The sequence below is a fragment of the Ictalurus furcatus genome, chromosome 16 (genome assembly GCF_023375685.1).
Source record: "Ictalurus furcatus strain D&B chromosome 16, Billie_1.0, whole genome shotgun sequence".
NCBI lineage: Eukaryota > Metazoa > Chordata > Actinopteri > Siluriformes > Ictaluridae > Ictalurus > Ictalurus furcatus.
In genome coordinates this window covers 10,281,582-10,304,134 of record NC_071270.1, presented here as the reverse complement: position 1 = coordinate 10,304,134, position 22,553 = coordinate 10,281,582, and the positions used below count along the sequence as shown (strand labels likewise).

The 22,553-nt window shown below is 39.1% G+C and overlaps 1 protein-coding gene across 3 annotated transcripts in view; it reads left to right on the top strand.

Moving 5' to 3' along the window:
• stard13a (StAR-related lipid transfer (START) domain containing 13a) overlaps window positions 1-22,553 on the top strand; it is a 44,535-nt gene that overhangs the window by 12,002 nt on the left and 9,980 nt on the right. For all 3 annotated transcript variants that reach the window (XM_053644769.1, XM_053644768.1, XM_053644767.1), the window contains 8 exons: window positions 4,023-4,094; window positions 13,811-13,892; window positions 16,296-16,359; window positions 17,736-19,030; window positions 19,480-19,650; window positions 21,527-21,686; window positions 21,987-22,185; window positions 22,297-22,510. In XM_053644769.1, the coding sequence (XP_053500744.1) occupies window positions 4,023-4,094; window positions 13,811-13,892; window positions 16,296-16,359; window positions 17,736-19,030; window positions 19,480-19,650; window positions 21,527-21,686; window positions 21,987-22,185; window positions 22,297-22,510 (2,257 nt within the window). The remainder of the gene's footprint in view (window positions 1-4,022; window positions 4,095-13,810; window positions 13,893-16,295; window positions 16,360-17,735; window positions 19,031-19,479; window positions 19,651-21,526; window positions 21,687-21,986; window positions 22,186-22,296; window positions 22,511-22,553) is intronic.

Genomic DNA, 22,553 nt, shown 5'->3' with positions numbered 1-22,553 from the left:
TTACATTCAATGACCTCTACACTGCACTGAGTCATACAGTGTTAAACGCTATCAAGTACAATACACACACACACACACACACACACACACACACACACACAAAACACACACTCCTGTACAGTATGTTGTCAGCATTGTCCTGTTTAGTTCCTTCTTTTCAGTAGTCTTCCCACACTTCATAGGGTAAGTAAACAAATTTACAGTGATGCTTGAAAGTTTAGAATTTTCTGTATTTCTGCATAAATATGACCTAAAACATCATCAGATTTTCACACAAGTCCTAAAAGTAGACAAAGAGAACCTAATTCAACAAATGAGACCAAAAAAATGGGGTCACAAAAGGGGGTCACACCAGAAACTGAAAGCAAAGGTTCACATACTTTTGCCACTCACAGATATGTGATATTGGATCATTTGCCTCAATAAATAAATGACCAAGTGTAATATTTTTTCTCATTTGTTTAATTGAGTTTTCTTTGTCTTTTAGGACTTGTGTGAAAATCTGATGATGTTTTAGGTCATATTTATGCAGAAATGGAAGCACACAATTGAGTAGAATGACCTTGTATGCTGTAGCATTAAATTTTCCCTTCATTAGAACTAAGGGGCCCAAACCTGTCCAGTTTGACAATGCCCCTGTGTGTGCGGTCCATAAAGACAGGGTTTGCCAAGGTGGGTTCCATGGTAGGTGGACATGGTTTGTCAAACTGATGCAGTAATAATTATGAATAATTACTGGTTGCGAGTGAGAGTGTGTGCATGAGTATACATATTTGTGCAGTGGTTGTGATTGTGATGTTAAGCAAAAGGAGGTCTTGAATTTCAAACTTGTGCATCTGTGTGCATGTTTAGGTCAAATTAGACACAGTTGTCTCTTTCCTCTTGTCCTAATTGTGTGTTTGAACCGGCTGGATTGAAAATGATCCAGTCTCTCCCATCTGCCATCTCTCTGTTTACTGCAGGAAATGTTGTCCCAGTTGCTAGGGGCAGCCCATCCATGCCTTCCTTAATACTGCTGTGGAAACCAAACTTACAGGAAGTGCTTTAATTCCAGCCTCTTTCAGATCCAACAGTGAGCGATGCTACACTGGCACCAGTTTCAAGAGTTGAACACTTAATAAACGTGAGGGAGCAGGAAGGAAAGAATGAGAGAATGCAAGTGGGGGAGTACATGAGGGGGATTAAAAGATCTGAAAGAGACATTATTGGCCCGGAGTGAATTCTAAGGACACTAGGTGGTGTTGTTATGTAACGTGAGGTCTTGCCTGCTCAATCAAAAGGAGAATGCCTTTTATTGGTGGCCTCTAGCAATGCTGGCTTTCAAACCTCTTTTGCCTCCTGCAGGCTGTTCTTATGGCCCGGAGCCTGTGGGCCTGTTGTGGTGGCTTTGGTGGGGCAGAATTAGAGCTGCAGAGTGCCACAGGACCATGATTGCTCTGTGTGGGGTTTGTTGGCACACAATAGGTACATGACTTTGTGTTGGTGAGGTGATGAAATGTTTTGGGCTGCCACACTGTGATGGCGAGCCGTTTGTATAGGTTGATTGTTGTGTGGCTTTGTGTTGGGCTTTTCCTGTCACCAAAGATGCCAGGGGTCCATGTTTAATTAAACAGGGTGGGAGAAAAAACAGCAGCATTTTGTTCCCACAACTTCAGAGCCTGTGACTCTTACATTCTCTTGCCGCTATCTGAAATTTTCTCTGAGGATTAGAGTTCCAGATACCATATTATATACCACTAAACAAGCTCAGAAGTCTCCTGTGGACTTTAGATGTTCTCTTAGACCTGATCCATTTAATCATATTCTAATAAAATTCTAGTCTTGTCTTATATTGTATTTCATATGTTCCATTAGCATCACGATCGTGTAGCTTGACCTGTGACTTCACACACACACACACACACACACACACACACACACACACGGAAGATTGTGACCTTTTGTGCATACACAAGCAAAATAAACAAATTCTTTTAAGAGACAGAATAGATAAAAACCACTTCCTGTGTGTGAGTGTGAGTCTAGTTGCACCCCACTGAGATTTTCCCTTGATAGTCTTGTTTCCACCCTCAGAAAGGCCTGCCATCTCTCTTTCTAATAGTTTACATATGTGGGCAGATCTGTGCTGTCCTTGTAAATCAGATGCTCTGGTACTGTTTACAGACAGACAGAAGTAGTGTCTGTTAAGATGTTTAAATTGCCACTGGTGTTGAATGAATGCCATTAATAACGTCAATTAGCTATTATTGATTAGTCCATTTGAGAGATTATTACACCATGTCACACTAGATGTTCAGTTTGAGTTTGTAATGTAACATGCCAACATGTTACAGTTGTTGTTTCGCATGTTCTGTTTTTCCTCCTGGTTCTCCAGTTTCCTCCCACCAGGAAACCGTGTCAGTAGGTGGATTGGCCATGCTAAATTTCCCCTTAGTATGAAACATTGTGTGAAAGTGTGTGCTATGCTGCCCTAGTGTCCCATCCAGGGTGTAGACCAGGACTAAGCGGTTACTAAAGATGAATGAATGAACATCTGTGAAAACCCATTGCATATAAAACCAATTACCGTGCAGAATTTGTGCTTATGACATTTATGACCATTTAACTAAACTTCATATCAACTTGTCAGTGATGATATCATTTTGAGCCAAACAGCCTGTTTTTATCTCAGTGCAAAGTGGAATAAATTTTTAACTAACAGATATTTAGGTTTCAGTATAATGCCACTGATACATGATAAATTTTCTTTCACACTAATGCTAATCTGACATCATAGTTCTGATCTGACGTCATTGCAGGAACACAGGTGCAGTTGCACACATTCCATTGTTCAAATGTTTTTTTCCCCACTGGTGCAACACTGTGGTGAATTGTTAATGATGGGGTGCTCATTCAAACATTTTATGTGTCATCACTGCAACTGTTTGGGAGCTTTTCATTCCTGTGTGTGTGTGTGTGTGTGAGAGAGAGAGAGAGAGAGAGAGAGAATCACATTAAATGGGAGGGAGAAAGTAGGGAGTGGGAATAAGGAATAAGACTGTGTGAGTCTGTATCAGATCTGTTTTTGAAACAGCAGAAATGAGAGAGAGCAGCACTCTCTCTCTCTCTCTCTCTCACACACACACACACACACACACTCTCTCTCACACACACACACACACACACACACACACACACTCGTGTCTCATTGCTAGAATGGAACTCAAGCAGATCCAGTGAGCGCTCATTAATTGATGGCTTTCTATCTGCAATAATACACCTCCTTACTACATGGTTCTCTCAGAATAATGCTGAGAACACTGAAAGGAAATGGATATAATTGTCATTATGTGGTAAGATAATTTCCTCTCTCATCTACATTTTAAGAAATGTGTTGCTTTGTAAGTTGATTTGCCTCTTATGTATCATTATCTCTAATGTGTAGAAAAATGACAGGGGAAATAAAACCTGCTAGACGTCACATTTACTTATCTTTCAGAACAATACCTTTTTTAGATGTTTTAATGGCGTCACCACCGGCTGATTAGATTTTGTTTTGTGTCTTTGCATTTCACAGAATGCATTTGCAATTTGAAGGAAATGATCCGCAATAACCCAGAAAAGTAAGATAAAATAGTAAGAATTCAAATTAAGATGGATTTACACGAATTATCAGATTTTTTTTCAGTGAATTGCACTTCATTATAACTTTGAGGCAAGTGATTTTGGATTGTTCTGGTTTTATATGGATTCTTTTTTTTGTGGTTGCATTTGTAAAATATCATGGGTTACCATGTAATTGTGCGTGTGCAATTTTACTGTGCAGATTTACCTGCTGTTCAGTCACCTCTCAGTCCTTCCTAAAGCAGGTATTATATTTAGCAGTGTAGTCTCCAGTCTCCTGTTCAATGTCTTCAGTTACAGTAATTGTGTTGGTTGACTGGGCATGTGTGTGTGGGTGAAGGCATGATGAATGGATCAAATAAGAAATGCCACAAATCAAACGGCTAATATTGTCTGTTGTATGTTTTTTCCTTTTTTAGAGATTGAAGCAAAGGAGGCATGCGATTGGCTGAGAGCGGCAGGATTTCCACAGTATGCTCAGCTCTATGAGGGTAAGACAGCATGTTATGAACAAAAGAAAAAAGAAAAAAAAAGAGATAATTAAAATTGCTTGTTGTTTTTTATTTAGTACTACCCTCAATAAGCTATTTCACACAACAGATGTTTAAATGTAGTTCAAAAGACACAATAATAGCTAAATTTACACAAATGAACCAGTTCAAAACTTTACATACCCTTGATTCTTGTGTCATTACCTGGGTGATCAATGACTGTTTTTATGTTTTGTGATAGTTGTTCATGAGTCCCTTGTTTGTCCTGAGCAGTTAAACGGCCCACTGTTCTTCAGAAAAATCCTCCAGGTCCTGCACATTCTTTGCTTTTCCAGCATATTCTGCATATTTGACCCCTTTCCAACAGCGGCTATATGATGTTGAGATCCATCTTTTCACACTGAGGACAACTGTTACAAAAGATGCAAACATTCACTAAGGCAGGGGGTGTATACTTTTGAACAGGATGATCGGTGTAATTTGTTATTATTTTGTTTAAAGATCTTGTTTTTTTCATTTAGTACTGCCTTTCAGAAGCTACATAAGATATTTACATGTTTCCCAGAAGACAAAATAATAACAATTTTAACTTTTAACAACTTAATAAATTTCTGTTTCATTTGTGTAAATTCAGTTAGTATTGTGTCTTGTGAACTATATGTGAACATCTGTTGTGTGGAATAACTTCTGTTAATGTGAAATTCAGGGCAGTACTAAATAAAAAACAAAATGCAATTCTAATGGTCTCTCTTTAAAAAAAAAAAACATTTTGCAGATTCTGAATGGGGCATGTAACTAATGAGTACAACTGTATATTGTTGATGTGGCAGTGTACATCTTAAATCATTTGGTTTGGGAAGCTGAGTTTGATACATACTGTGATATGAGTAAAGGTGGAAAAAGACAGTCATTACTCTGTAATAAGAGCTGTACAGTATGCTCTTTTTCACTGGACCATATTGTAGTCAGAGGGAGCATACAGCTTTAGGGTATATGGAAATTGTACTGGCATGTGATTAGCATTATATGTAAATATACTGTATATAAGACAGTTTTTTCCAGGAAAAGTTCAGACATGCTACTTTGTAGATTGCATATAACTTCTGTGAAAGAAAAATGCTGGCTAATATGACAAAATTTTGCACTAAACAAATCAAAAGTCAGCAGTCTGTTATGATATAGAGCTTATTAGTTATATAGCAAGATACCAATTAATGTTCATTTAGACAGATATATACTGTTGAACTTCTCATTAGTTGTGTACAATAAAACAATGATGTTCATGTACACCCACATTGTGTCAAAAGTGCTGATATAGCATTACATTTTACAAGAGGAGATACTTGAGATAGCACTTAATTAAAGCACAAAATCATGTTCAAGTACTTCAACTTTCACTTGCAAATAAACAGGCTGATTAGTGCATTGGGAGTATTCGAGAGTCCCTATAGGAAGTGGAATGACAGCGAAACACACGAAAAAAAATAGAAAAGAAAACATTGTTTGCCCAAATAAAATATATTTACTTTTACTTTACATTTACTTACTTTATAAAAATTTTTTTTTAAAAAACAGGCTGGGCAAACAAATTAAACAAAAACAATCTTGCACAGTGCATCTCAGATATAAAAAACAACAACAGCAATTGACTCACAAATACTTTATTACCATGATACAATTAATCCAATGAACTAACATAGAAACATCCCTAAAACTGCAATATAACCTTTTAATCAGCTAGACACACTTTCAATCTCTTGGTTTAGCAAACACAAAATCCTCAAAGTGGAACAGTCATGTTTGGCTTTTTTTAAAATATAAAGTGCTTTTTAAGATTTTTTTTTTTAACCCCAGTGATGTCATTGTGTATTTATCCATCTGAGGAATGACTCGACTCCCATGAATCAACTAGCGTCTTGAGGTGCATGGTTCATCCCTTAGCACACCCCCTCATGTGATGCAGAAGTGATGGGCAGTTACAGACTTTACCTACTGTATGCCACACACACACATACACACACACACACACACACACACACACACACACACACACACACACAGTGTCTGACCACAGCACGCAGTTGTGTCTCAATATATCTACCATTGTTTTTGCATAATTGATAACTATAGCTACTTTTTCTCCTATCATTATGTCTCTAATCGATTGCTATGTAATGCTGAATAATTTTTCCTCACTCAACAGCACAAATTCAAAAAGATGAGAAGATTTTTTTTTAATTTGAATAAAGCTTAGCTCATCATAAAAATAGCAACAGCACAATGGGAGATGACATCGAGTATTCCTCCATGCTGTCTTCCATCCCAAACCCAAAACAAACACAAAGTAATTCTGGTTGATTTTTTGTCACTTCTATTCTGAACAATTGCTCAGTATACTGGACAATTGTTAAACTATTTGCTCAGCTTTTCCCCCACCATTTCTTATTATCTTTCTCTACACAGTATAACGAAGCTCATTAAAGTAAGCCATACAATGACATTTACCATCAGCTGCAATCCCAATAATCATGCAGCCTGGAAACAGTAGATCTGACCTGTTCCTGAACGAAAAAACACTCAAGGGCACTATACTGCAAACCTACTTACATGTACACGCAGAACAAATAGCTGGGCAGTTTATTAAGCAGCATACCATACATACACTGCCCTCCAGATATATTAGCCTTCATGAAAATGAGCAAAAAAAAAAAATGTGATGCCATCAATCTTCACAAGAGCCACTGAACCACCAGCCAGAAAATAGCCCTGAAGCAGGAATGATCCACTAGCAGATTTATCAGGCTCTTTTCCATTCATGCAGTCCTCTTTTACTGCCAAACCTGCTGATTGTGTGCACAACCAAAAATAATTATTTTGGCCAGAATTGTATGATGACAATTAGCAATCTAGACAGGATGAGTTTTGCTGAGTTTTTTTGATTGTTGCGGCCAAATATGTTTGATTTTGCTGCAGCTTTTAAAAAAATTTGCGATGCAATTTTTGGAGTTTTTTGTGCTTTTTGCAGAAAACTACTTGAATTGGCGAAATTGCAATTGCATGAAATTGTTTTGCACAGTCTTATACAGTGATGTGTGTTGGTAAATGAAACCTTTTAGCTGTACTCATATTTGACGCATGTGTATTGAAGAGGGCTTTGGCTGAATGCGCATTGTGATGACGTCACATGATGCATCTTGGCCCAAATCTGCAGAAAATCTGAGGTCATTTTGAAAAAAATACCCTAATTGTGTTTAATGGTATTGCATCTGCTTCTGTAATTTTCATATTCATTACTGATAAGAGCAAATCAACAACCATCTGGCTTTTTAGCTTTTGCGGTGTGCAATTTCATATTTATACCCTGAGGAAACAGGACATGGCTAAAGGCATAAATGACAGAGTTCCTGTGAACTGAGACAATTTGTTTGCATTTATTTCAATATTCCTTAGTAGTGTCGATCATTTTTGCACACAGATTTCTTAGGGAAAATGCAGTTATTTGACAAAATAGTTCTAAAAATGATTATATTTTTGTTAGAACAAAGATAAATTGTTTCTCATATTTTTTGAGTGTTAAATTTTAATTATTGTGTGTAATGTATATTATCATTATACAATCATTTTTGCCCATTTTCATGAAGGGTGCTAATAATTCTGGAGACCACTGTACACTCAAGCTGGCTTCCTCTTCAGGCTACACATACCATTACGCTTGTGTTAGAAGAATATGCATGACTCTCTCTCTCTCTCTCTCTCTCTCTCTCTCTCTCTCTCTCACTCTCTCTCTCTCTATCCTCTGTCAGCAAATTTGAATGTTTTGATGGCTGCATTGACACAGCTGCGTGCTCTCGGTTTAAAACTGGGAGGTTTTTTTCCTCTCTCAGTTCATTTGAGGGCCATGAAGAGATATTTCCAGCCCAAAGTTCCTTTCCACAGAGAATAAGGGGTCATGGGAAAAAGCCTGGAAAACACAGGCCTTTGCCTCAGTCATCCACAAGCCCTTCAGAAGAGTCAAATGTCTTACTCTTCTCTGCTCTATGACCCAGTCTGATGACAGTTTATGTAAATTCAACTTATATTCAATGGTTTTTTATAGATTTCATGATAAAGTAATGGAAAAATGGGAACTATCTAGGAACTATACATGGTGGGGTCTTCTCAAATCTCGCAGTCTTAGCAATGAGTGTGTCAGTGCAGCAATCATGCATTTTAATTCCATTACTCGAACTTCTCCTATTATCCTAACTTTTCTATTTAGCTGGCAAGAGCTGTCTTAGGTGGTGATACATGAGGTTATCTGAAGTCTGATGCTACTGTAGCTATCTAAATTAGATATCAAACTCAGCTAAATGTCACTACCAAATGGAAAGGAAGTAACCTGACCAGCTAACCAATATTACACAAAAACAGATTAATATTAGCTAGTTGGTAGTGTTAGCTTAGGTTACCATACACCTTATGTTTATTTCACACAATGTTATCTATCCATAAGCATATTTTGGTACCAACTCTTAATACATTATATTAAAAAAAATTCAAAGGATAAAGTGAGAAATAAGGGACTTACTGATTTTCATTCAGTCATTTGGTTCACCTCTTGCCTCTCAACTGAGAATTTTCAGCGGGTTTGTTTTCATGTTGCAGCAGCAAAACTGACCCAAATGCTCTGTTGTTATCATGTACCACATTGCAGTGGTTTAAATGGGGACCCTGCAAGTATGTTGTATCTAAACGTTGGGTTGGGGATCACTTTAGAATACGGATCTGTCATTAATGACACAGGAAGAAATGAACAACGCAATATTAACATTCTAGTAACAACTATTAAATGGTGCACTTATATAGCGCATTTATCTAAAGCGCTGTACACTGTGTCTCATTCACCCATTCACACACACACTCACACACCAATGGTAGCAGAGATGCCATGCAAGGCGCTAACTTGCCATCGGGAGCAACTTGGGGTTCAGTGTCTTGCCCAAGGACACTTCGGTATGTGGAGTCATGTGGGCCAGGAATCGAACCAGCAACCCTACGATTAGTGGATAACCCGCTCTACCACCTGAGCCACAGCCGCCCTATTTAAACTATTAACATACTTGAAACTCTGATTAACGAATTAGTAAGTAATAGCGCACAGATATATATGGTCATTCACTTGTAACTAATCAATAACTACTATTTCTTTAATGTCTCCAGGAGAACTACTAATAAACTATTAATAACTACTATTTCTTTCATGCCTCCCAGAGAAATTCAGTTACTACATACAACCTTGGGGTAACCATGGACAATCAACTGTCCTTTTTCCTCTCACATTGCTAACCTGACACGTTCATGTCAATTTCTCCTTTACAATATCAGAAGGATTCATCCATTTCTATCCATACAGGCCATTCAGGTGCTGGTTCAGTCTCTTTTGAGACTGGATTACTGAAACTCACTTCTGACAGGTCTCCCTCTGAGCGCCATTCGACCTCTGCAACTGATCCAGAATGGAGCTGCATGACTGGTTTTCAGCCTTCCTAACTTCTCCACACCACCTCATTACTACGTTCCCTCCACTGCCTTCCTGTAGCTGCCCGCATCAGTTATAAAACACTGATGCTTGCCTACAAAGCCAAAAATGGACCAGCACCCACTTACCTCAAAGCACTTATCACACCCTGCACTGCACCATGCTCCCTCTGATCCTCTAGCACCGCTCGACTGGTCCCACCATCTCTCAGGGTATGCATCAAGACTCTTCTTTGTTCTGGCACCTAGGTAGTGAAATGAACTTCGCCTAGATGTCCGAACAGCTGAGTCACTGGCAGTCTTCAAACCACATCTAAAGACCTACCTCTTCCTAAAGTACTTAAATTAGCACTTTTCATTTAAAAATTATATTTTCTTACTATATTACCACCCAACAGAGTTTTAACTGATGGTATTTTTAATCTGTGACCTAGTGAATCAGTATCGGGATGGATTTATTGAGATTTCAAAGCAATTCTGGAAGTTGCTCTGGATAAGGGCATCTGCCAAATGCCATACTGTACATGTAAATGTACTAAGAAACTATATTAATAACTGCTATTTCTTTCATGACCCCCGGAGTACTATGAAACTATATAGTTCCAGAATTAATGAGAAACCACTACTTTTAACAAATAGACAAGATTGTTTACATAATCAATAGGTAATAGCCTATGACTTGTGATTTGGGTAAGCTGTATATTAGTACATTTTGTCATTCCTACTAAAAAACTATTTATTAACTATGGATCATTGTAAAGAAATGGCTTTTTAAATGCAGATTGTGGGACCTTACTCCTGTGGCCAATTTTCCATCGTGCCTTTGAACTTCACCCTTATTTGTAATAATTTTTTCCACATTATTATTAATACTTAATAAATAGAAAACAGCTTAGGTTCACACGTCTCACTGAATCACTAGAGAGTCAGGGAGATTACTGGAACATTTCAAGTCATCAGCCATACCCAAAATGCCAGACAAATTGTAACCTATACAGTGATTTATTTATTTAACTTTCCTCACAGAAATATATAGTTCTTTGTAAGTCTTCTACATCATGGTTAGAATATTCATATACTTTAGGATTAGGTTTTCATTAAGAACTATTATAAGAATAATGGTTGCCCACAAATAATGACTTAAATGTTACTACATCCTTCTAAAGGAATTAGTAATTATTTGGAACCGCATTCTAAAGTGAAGATCATTATAACTCTCTAGTAATGACTCAAGTGTTACCAAATCCTTCAGAAGGAATTAATAACTTCAAACGCTTACAATGACTTCAGTGTTTGGTTGCACATGATATTTATTCATAACTGGGGGGATGGGGGAACGCATAATCTTTAGTTTTTTTGTTTCCGTTCACTCAGTGGTTTACATGTTGCATATCAGTAATCACTACATATTAAGACTCAGACTCAGTTTATGTTTCATTCAGGGACGTCACTAGAGATTTATGAATGGGGAGGGTGGCTAAGCCTCTTTTAGGGGGGTCTGGGTATACTCCCCCCAAAAAATTTTAAAACCACCAAAACATCTTTCTTATGTATATTTTAGAGTAACAATAGGTGTAAAATCTATAGAAATAAGGCCATTTTTGGTTAAGGTATATCTGTCTCAATTTGTTAGAGACTGATCTAATATGACTTACTTAAATTATGTAAAAATAAAGAAATTAAAATCCACTTTGTCACCATCCATCCAGCACCAACAAAAGGCAAAAATGGCTGTACTATGTAGCCAAAATACTTTTGGATTTTAATTAGAGAGAGAGAGTGAGTGAGTGAGTGATCAACACTACATTACTGCACATTGTCTTTGTTAATTACATTAACGATGTTTACATGGGCAGTTATAATTGAGCTACTGTGTAGTCGAGCTACAGTCTTATTTGTCTGTCCAAGTATACATGACACGACGTGTAATTGAATGATTGGTACGGTTTGGTGTTCCTTTGTGTCCCTTGCGTCATCTCTGGGAGTATTATCCTTTATGACCAGAAGGGGCACGTGACCTCATCATTCGCTGCCTGTGGGTGAATCTGCAGCAGGGGAGTAAGTGAGCAGCTGAACTGTAATCATGATAATGATCAGCATCATTAATAAAAACCAGTGTAGAAGGTTTAAACAGTAAACTGTGTTGTGTGTGGATCACTCCCCCAGGTCCTACTGCCTGCACAGGAACAGGTTTAAGATGTGATGGAATTTAAATGTTGATGAAAAAAAAAAATCATGAAGAGAATATATTGGCTGATATATTGATTTGCTTAGGGATGGCTAATATTTTTCTTTTTGGGCAGGGGTTGCTAAAGCCTCCCCAAAATAGGCCTAGCGACGTCCCTGGTTTCATTCAAATACTTTATTAATTCCAGTGCATCATTTAACTAGTTGGAGTGCACACATTCTACTTTATGTTGTACTGTACACACTTTTGTTAATACTGTTTTCTTTGAGTTAAGTTACTGTTGTGTGGGATGAGCTGAGGAGTGGATGGCTGGTGTATAGTTGCCTTGCGGAACCTCCGATGGGGTCCGTGCGCATTAAAGGCTGACACACCGCATTCACTGCTATTTTTAGTTGCACTTGCAGGTACCAAGAGGCAGATTGACTGTGGGGAGAGTGGAATGTTTTGTGTTTGTTTTCTTCTCTTCCTTATTAATTCTAATTAATTTCTTATAATAAATTATGCATTTCTTTCTTTTTTTATTTATTTGTTTCTATCTTTATTTCAGTTATTCAGCTGGCCTTGTCTTTAATGTTTTACTTTGAAGTTTGTAGTGTTGTGTTTCCCCCTTGTGTCTAAAGTGGACTAAATCCATCTGTATTGTCGCCTCTGTCGATTTATTGATTCGGTCCGGACTGTTCGGTCCTGAGCTATTTGAGTTTAGTTCTGTTCAGTTTGTAATGAATAGAATATGATGTGGCCCGTGTTACAAGTTGACCTAAATACTGATTTTGATTATTTGAATTTAATTAGATTTATTTGTAAATATATATTTTGATTAATTAAACTCTTTTTTGGGGAAACTGTGTCCCTTGTGCCTTGACTACCTTGGTGCCTCACAAACAGCTTACCCAAATCATAAGTCTGCTATTACCTATTGATTATGTAAACAATCTTGTCTATTTGTTAACAGTAGCAGTTTCGCATTAATTATGAAAGTGTATATAGTTTATTAGTAGTTCTTCGGAGGCATGAAAGAAATAGTAGTTATTGATAAGCTAACAGTGAAGGTGCAAACATTCACTAATGTTCAAGAAGGTAACACAATACATTAAGAACGGGATGATCGATGTAAATTGTTAGTAATTTGTCTTCTGGGAGACATGTAAATATCTTATTTAGCTTCTGAGGAGCAGTACTATATGAAAAAAAAGATCTTTAAACAAAATACTAACAATTTACACTGATCATCCTGTTCAAAAGTTTACATCCCACTGGCTCTTAATGTATCGTGTTGCCTTCTTGAGCTTCAGTGAATGTTTGCACCTTATGTAATAGTTGTGTACGAGTCCCTCAGTTGTCCTCAGTGTGAAAAGATGGATCTCAACATCATATAGCCGCTGTTGGAAAGGGGACAAATATACAGAAGATGCTGGAAAAGCAAAGAATGTGCAGGACCTGGAGGATTTTTCTGAAAAACAGTGGGCAGTTTAACTGCACAGGACAAACAAGGGACTCATGAACTATCGCAAAACATAAAAACAGTTATGGATCATCCAGGTAACAACACACAGTATTAAGAATCAATGGTATATAAACTTTTGAACGGGGTAATTTTTATAAATTTTGCTATAAATTTGACTTGTGGGCTATATGTAAACATCTGTTATGTGAATAGCTTATTCAGAACAGTACTAAATAAAAAAAAAACGTGATTTTTATGATCCCTTTTATTTTCTTAACAGTATTAAGATTTAACAGATTCTGCAAGGGGTATGCAACTTTTGGACACAACTGTACATTTAACAATTAACTAATATTGTAAATTGTTTTAATTGGTTCCAGATGCTGCAGACTCTTGTCCTGCGCAATAAGATATTCATGTCCCTTATGATGTCCAACTGTCTGTATGATTCTTATATCACTGCAGGTTAACTTTCTTGTGTCTCCTGCAGCCATGATTCCACCTAGTATTATGTAATTTATACAGCCTATTTGTTGTATAAATTATGTACTGTGTTTTCTCCTGTAGATTCTCAGTTTCCTATTGACATATCTGGTGTGGAAAAAGATCATGACTTCCTGGATAAAGATCTGGTGGAGCCCCTGTGCCGGTAAGAGCCATGTTTTAAGTGTCAGGTGGAAGGATCTTATTCCTGTGTGTGTGTGTGTGTGTGTGTGTGTGTGTGTGTATACGTGTGTGTGTGTTTCCATAGAATCTTTCTATCCAGCATTCTAGGGCTGCTTGATAACTGTTTTCATATTTGAATTGTGATTACAATTTTTGGTTTGGTTTAAATCATGTTCATGGGGGAGAATAAATTAAAAGTAAAAATTTTAATTCACTAATGTGGCATACTCTGGTAAATTATTTGTTTATTTGTATGTTTAGATCCGAATGAAATTGTGCTGATGTTAACATTTTAAAGCTCCAGACAATGAATGTGACTAATTGTGACTTTGCGGAAAGCTCAAGTGTGAAATTAAAATTTGTTAATGCAATACATACAATACAATACAGTGCAATCCATACAATTTATTGTGATTTTCATATTGAACCTTTATCATGCAGCCCAACTGGAGTCTTTACTATTTTCTTCAAATTTATTTACTGATTGCATTTCTAAAAAGAGTTTAGGATGTGATTGGTATTCCTCTGATAAATGATGTTCATTTGGCAAATGAAATATCATAAATATGCTTGAAGAACCTGCTGAGATGAAAATATGACTCTTCCACTGTAATTATGGCTCAGTTGTTGCCTCTGGATGATTTGAATGTCAATAAATCAGCTTCTGGTATCAAATTCCTATCTAATGTTATGCTAATCTTAACCCACTGGCCTGCACAGCAGCACTGACTTTCATATTTGAGAGACCAGTATTTGTAAGACAAATGTAAATAATATCAGTACAGTGTGTGGAGAATGTCAGGAAAGTGGATTATTTTGTTGAAATAGTTTTGCAGTCAGACGTTTATTCATCAATCTTGCAAAAATGCGGCAACATATAAATGCACATTAAGATGTTTAAATCCTAGAGGCGAAATTGTGAAGAAGTTTGCTAAGTATTTAATGAGGGCTATTATACTATTTTGTTCTTTTTCAGCCTTTCTTTTAGATTACCCACTTGAAAGCTTTGTGTTATTTATTATCAATTTTAATTACTTGTTGAGAAAAGAAAAAAAGTAGGATGCAGGATATATCCAGTCCCGGGAACGCCTGTGTTGGCCCTAGGTGGCGACCCCACCTCTGGAGCTGTCTGACCTGTGTCCTCTATAAAGTCTGTCCCTGTCTCTGCTGCTTTGATCCCTTAATGTTTCCCCCTCTGGAGCTCACTCTGATGTCCTCTTGCAGGCTAGAGGGAGCCTCGGGGGGCCAAGGGCTGGCGCTACACACTAACAGATGGTTGTCCATGTGTTTGTGAGTGAGTCAATGTGTGAGTGAGTGAGTGATAGCTGTGAGGCTTTCTAGCAGGTTCAGTACCCTCTCTAATGACAGTAATGACAGAGTGAGATCTGAAAGCTTTACTGTCACAGAATACACACTCACACATTTTTTTCAGCACTGCAGTCTGTGGGAACAGTGATGATTATCAGAGAGCACAGGGCATGTTCTCGTAATAACTGTGCCAGTCTGGGCTCCTGATGTTTCATAAGGCTGAAATGGCCCATCAAGCTCATAATCAGGTCAAGAAAATAAGCTGTATAGTTAAACCAGTGGTGTTAGGAGGCAGAGGGAGTTAACCGGCACATGTCATGGACATGTTTGTGGGATGACGTGTTGGAGGTGGCAATGTTTTATGAGTGAAATAATGTGTCTGCCACTGTACACAAGGGTTGTGCAGTCTTAAATGCAGGGGATGAGTGCATGTGTGTGTGTGTGTGTGTGTGTGTGTGTGTGTGTGTGTGCGCATGTGTGTGTGTGTGTGTGTATGTGCATAGGCACCAATCACATGGGTGCTCGGGGGCTCGAGCACCCACGGAAATGGTCGAGCACCCACGGAAAAACACAAGAGAGTCTCCATTAGTTTTTACCACTCAAAAAATCTATTGAAATTCGGGGACCTCTCTGATTTGTGGATCTTGCGCACGTGTGGGTGCGTGTGTGTGCGTGTGCGTGCGTGCGCGTGCGTGTGTGTGTGTGTGTGTGAGTTGAGGGTTGGACAGCCCTGCTCCTGGGGTGAAGATCAGACAGATTAGAATGTTAAAGCCTACTTAAGGGTGACTTCAAAGAGGAGGTGGAGAATGGCCAATCAGCTCCTCCCCACTCTCAGAGCTGTCCTTCCTTCTATGATAGAAAGTAGAATCTGGTTGTCAGGCCCACCCCAACTCATCCCATCAGCCAATCAGATCTCTGGTATGGGTATTCCTACACCTGAATGTGTGAGAGGGGCTAGCTGAGGTTCATGTGACTTTTTGTGAAAGAGCTGCATAGCACTCTCTCTTTTCTTTTGACTTTCTTTGCAGCTGAACTGATGCTTCAGTGACTGACATTTGGACTCTGGTTTATTTTCCAGGCGACTTCAAACTCTAAACAAGTGTGCCTCCATGAAACTGGACGTGGGCTTTCCTAAGAAGAGAGTAAGTTACTAAATTATCATGCTCTTGTCCAGGGCCATAGATGGTGGTTGGGGTTCTATATAAATGGACAATGTTTTTACATCAATTGCTCACATCTGAGCACTGCAAGATTTGGCAAATGAATGTGTGCTAGCAAGCTTGATATGATGGATATTAAAAATGACTTAAATCTACCCCTTTCAACCTATTAATCAGTTATTCATCTTCAAGAACTTTATTTAGAAGTTTCACATGTTCTTGTCGTGTTTATGTGGGTTTCCTCCAAATTCACTGATTTTCTCCCACATCCCAAAAACATGCCAATAGATGTATTGGTGACTCTTATCATGATTGTGAGTGGGATTGTGATTATGATAATATTTACTGTATATGCAATCTAGTGTGTCAGAACATTTGTCTGGTAGTGTAATACTGAGGTGTTATATAAACAGCAGTGTGAGTTGTGTTGTCATATAATTGCACTATAAAATAGCCTTTATGCGTCTTGAACTATATCCGCTTTCCCATAAAACCCAAATGCCCCCCAATTTCAGGATATAAAGCACCTCAGTTATATTATAATAAGGGCAATTTAAGTGGCTGTTTCTATGGTAAGCTACCCTGAGTAGGATAAAGCCATTACAGAAGATGAATAAATGATTACTATGACCCTGGCAGAAAGTGATTACCATGAAGTCATGTATCATCAGCTTTTTGTGAAGGATGTTTCATCTGACATAAAGGAACTGTTAATTTTTATGCACTTCAGTTTAATACAATAACAGATTTTCTCAGGATCACATTTGTTGCCACTGTGCTACTCCTAGACTGATACACCAGGTTCTACTGAAAGCCTTCATATATCTGTGTCTTCCCTATCCCCTTTCTCATTTGTCCTTCTTCCATTGTTGTGATTTATGTAGGATCAGTAATTATGACTTTCATGGTCGTTCTGAAATACAGACAGGTGACAAATTGAAGAGAAAAACATAAATTGTCATAGTAAGATGTGGGGCCAGCATGAATCAGCAGAATGCACTCCAAAGCACCTTGGCACACATTCTCTGGACCTGTACTGGAGGGATGAACACCATTCTTCCAAAAGATTCCCTCAGTTGGTGTTTGACGATGGTGGTGGAAAGCGCTGTGTAACATGTCAGTCCAGAATTTCTCATAGGTGTTCGACTGGGTTGAGATCTGATTCAAAGGCCGTGGCATATGATTTACATAGTTTACTCATCAAACCTTTCAGTGAGCCCTCATGCAAAGTGTCCTCCACAATATAATAGCCACTTTTTTTTTAATTGTCACCTGTCTCTGTTTTCCACACACTTCTTTAAGGCCATTTTAATTTAATTTACTCCCGTGTGGCTAAACACACACAAACTGTCTTGCAGAGTGAGGACTCTGATGAGGACGACCTGCTGGCCATCAGCAACAGATGGACATTTGAGTGGAGCAGCCGCCGCTGGTCTCGCCTGCAGGACATCGACCTAATCCTGGGGGCAAGAGATCGGCGGAGGACTGTGAGCAGTGAGAGTGTCCTGACTGATCTGAGCGAACCTGAGATCTGCTCGCTTCACAGTGAAGACTCACTGTCTGTCATGCCTGAGTCTGCATCCCTCAGCCCACTAAGCATGCCCCAGTACCAAGACCTGCCACGCTACAACACACTTCCCGCAAAGAGTGGCCGACAAGGGCGCACACGCGCCAAGGACTTCCTTCGGAGAATGGAGACCCTGGGCCGCTCATGGGGGGCATTGCGGACATGTCCAGAGCGGCATTCCATGACAATTAGTGGGCCGATTTTACAGAGCGAACCAGAAGCTCTAAGAACACTACGCTGCATCCAGAATTTTAATGGAGAGCCAGGTGATACAGAAAACACACCCACTGCTAGCAACTGCTCATCCATTTTCACTAATACTGAAGAGATCAGCCAAGCTGAGGCTGGCAAAAGCATTGAGAGCACACCCAACTTGAAGGAGCATATTCCAGAAGCACACAACACCAGCAAGCGTGCAGGTATGTATCTGGAGAATCTGAATGTCCTTTGTCATGACACCCAGAGGAGGAAATCAGTAGAACAGAATCGCAGGAATGAATTTCACTCTTACGAGGATTTGATGGTACACATCCCAAAGGACCACAAGCCCGGAACTTTTCCCAAAGCGCTGTCTATTGAGAGTTTGACTCCAGCCAATGGGGAGGGAGGGAAATGGAGAGTTCAAGAATCAAAGCAGCATCAGCAAATGAGGAACAGGAAATGGGCAGGGCGAGAGAACCGACCAATGACACGCTGTTGCCCACGAAGCAGTCGCATTAGCATTTATGACAATGTACCAGGTTCACACCTGTATGCTAGCACTGGAGATCTGGTGGACCTGGAGAAGGAGGAGGACCTGTTCCCACACCTGGATGACATCCTGCAGCACGTGAACGGCCTGCAGCAGATCGTGGATCACTGGTCCAAAAACGTGCTGCCTGAGGGAGAAGGTGAGGGTGACGGGGTGCAGGACCATGCAATGATGGATGCTCATTCTTCCAGTCAGATCACGTTGGATTTTGAAGGGACCTCAGTGAACACACCTAGTGATGGAGACAGAGATGGAATGTCTTTGAATGAAACGGATGCTTCAAGCACAAGAGAGAGGCGGGACTCAGGGGTTGGTGCATCGCTCACACGGCCTCGGTAAGAGATCATTCCATTGTAGCTGAATAAAATGGATTTTTATTTTTCATGCATTTTAGATTAAGGGTAATGTAATAGAACAGTCCAGATAACAGCACAACCTTGCCACATTCACATTCACATGACACTTTTTGTTCTCTTTAATTACTGATCTATGTTTTCCATTCCCAAAGTTTGTCATGGCACTCAGAAAAACATAGCACTAGAAATCTCACCACAAATGAGTAACCACACGGTTATTAAAATCACAATATATATATTTTTTAATAGTAGCACTGTGCTTGAAAACTGTGTTGATTTCTATGTAGTTATTAGACATTTTCTCAAGCAAAAATATTTTTATGAACATTATCTCATATTTCTATTATGTCTTTATATAATTCTATATTGTATAATAATTGTATAGTATATAATTATGATATTTTTTGGACAATGATTCTGGACCCTAGTCTCAGGTGGCCCAGCTTCAGGATGTCCAATCGCCTCAGCCAATCAGGAACTTCATTACAGATCTCTAGCCAATCAGCAGGCCAGCTCAGCCTGTTGCAGAAGTTCTCACTTCTGCGCCTCACAGCCATCATGGAGAAATATTCAATGTCCAACAAGCATGGCTGGACATGGTGAGTGATGCAGTGTCTATATTCAGTTTACTGTGAGATATTTTAACAGTAGCTCCTACCAGATAGTCTTCTGTTTCGTACATCCATCTATCTATCTATCTATCTATATATCGATACACAGATATATATCAGTGACAACGTGCCGTCTCAACTCTGGAATTCACAGTAATATCTCTCCACTCAACAGATCATCACATTATATCTTTCACGTTGCCTTGCTAGCTACACTAGTCTCTCTAATACTTACCTCACTTACCACAATATCCAGGTTCCTTCTCTATAACAACCCTCCTTGCTTTCTTTGCTTTCAACAATTTTATAACTTCTCTACAACTCCCTGCCTACAAAATGCTACCAATATCTTTTCCTTCAGTTAATCTGCTCTGCTTTATGGCATGGTTACTGTGATGCTCCATGCTTCTACATCAGTTAAACTTTCTATAATCAGTTAATCCTTTTTGGCCTTTTCCACATTTTTGACCTCATCATTAACCATTAATACTTGCCAGTGTTTGGATCACTGGCTCAGCATGTTAGTGCTTTGAATCCTACCTTAATATGTTCTCATATCAGGTGACATGTAGACGATCCACATCTGTTTTATGCTGACTCTCCACTGTTGTCCCACAACACTGATCAAAGCTAATTGATAATCTGCAGTTTGTTTAGAACACTGCAGCTCAGGTTCTAACAGGTACATGCAAATGGGAAACTATTACTATTACACCAAACTTGGCTACATTACAGTACATTGGCTTGACTTCTGTCCTTGCAATCCAAAATGCACCTACCCTACACATCTTCTGCCTTCTTACGTTCACCCATGTCACTCCACTGTTGCATTCTTCCACTGGTTTCCAGTAATTGCCCACATTTGATTTAAAATCCTGATGCTTGCCTATAAAGCCAAGATTGGTCACATCCTGTCTGATGGCACTGGACAAATCATGTACTGTACCCCAAGCCTTTTGAGCCATTCTTCTTTTTACTGCTGCCCATGTGGTGGAATAAACCTCTCCTGTTATCTTCTCCCCTTGCTATCTTCAAATGCAGACTGAAGACGCATTCCTTAAATTAGGACCTAAAAGAACCTTAATCATGTGCTTAAAAATCAATATTCATATGTGCATGTAACCTATGAAGTGAATGAATCAACACTGAATTCTTTTGTTGGCAGTGTCTTCGCTTGTTGTTATACCTAGACAATCTGAAGATGTTTTCCAAGTAGCCAAACACTTCTCTGGTTGAGATAATCTACTAAATGACATAAATGTCATTTAATGTCACCTAAGCATTATTTTATGATAAATGGTTTAATAAGAGTTTAATATTTAGAATGAAACATTTTGCATTTTTATAAATACACCTGCCTTACCCCCTATGACTACTACAAATATAACTCTAGACAAACTGACAGTCCAGGCCATAGTAACTTTTAGTGGGAACAGTTAGACCTTGAGTAAGTGTCCATGTGCAATCACAGGTTTTATGTGAGTGCTACACTTTTTAGGGTTCCTTATACCTAATTATCAGGGTATATCAGGATGAAACACAAGAACTGCCTCAGTGTCAGCTCTGCATAGTATGCTGTGTATGCATAGTATGCAGAGGAATAAAAGAGAACATGTGTGCAAGGGAAAGACAAAGATCTGGAGAACAGAAAATGAATGAAATCATGATGTTCTTTGTAGTTATGTTTAAGTTATGTTCACATCCTGTCATGCTCCTTTTCAAGTCAGTGAAAAGAATCCAGACTCAAGATTGCTAACTTAAAAAGCAGTCTACTGTAAAAGGAGAGATCAACAGACCCAGTGGACACTGGTTTAATAATCTCCACACCTACCCTTGTTCACAAAGTACTTTTCCATGCTCTTAGGTCAGTGCCAAAGTTCATGAAGCGAATGAAGGGACCAGACTACAGGGACAAGGGTGTGTATGGAGTGCCTCTGATTGTCCATGTGCAACGGTATGGTCAGCCTCTACCTCTCTGCCTGCAGCTAGCGCTGCGCTACCTCCGGAGGCAATGCCTTGACCAGGTACAGTATGTCAAGTAATTTAATGCTGTTACAGTATGTGATATGGATCTAGACCAGTAGTCACCAACCCTCTTCCTTGAGAGCTTCCTTCTTGCAGGTTTCATCTAAAACCAAAATCTAACACACCTGTTTTAGTTGATCAAGAACTTTTTAAGGCAATGATTACGTGGTCAGGCGGGCACTATTATGGTTGGAGCTAAAGTTTTCAGGAAGGTAGCGCTTCAGGAACAGGGTTGGTGACCACTGATCTAGACATTCTATGATAAAGTGTACTCATTTTCAAGGCTTTTCTGTCCTTAGGTAGGGCTTTTCCGTAAGTCTGGGGTGAAGTCTAGGATCCAGGCTCTGAGACAGACATGTGAGAGTTCTCCAGAGAGTGTAGACTATGAGGATCAGTGTGCATACGACGTGGCCGACATGGTGAAGCAGTTTTTCCGAGACCTTCCTGAGCCCCTCCTCACCAGCAAACTTGGAGAGACCTTCCTCCATATATATCAGCGTAAGTGTGTTTAAAAATAACTCACACACTAATGCACACCATGTAACATAAGAAGCATAAGAAAGCATCTCACAGATCTCCCTCTCTTTCTTTCATTGTCTTTTACTTTAGACGTCCCTAAAGAGCAGCGCTTGCAGGCAGTGCGAGCTGCCATTATGCTAATGGCAGATGAGAACCGTGAAGTGCTGCAGACCCTACTCTGTTTCCTGAGTGATGTCACTTCCTCTGTAGAGGAGAACCAGATGACTCCAATGAACCTAGCTGTGTGCCTTGCGCCATCTCTCTTTCATCTGAACATTATGAAGAATGACAACCTTTCACCAAGGTATCAGGCATGCATATTATTTTCTCTATCTCTTTCTTAATAT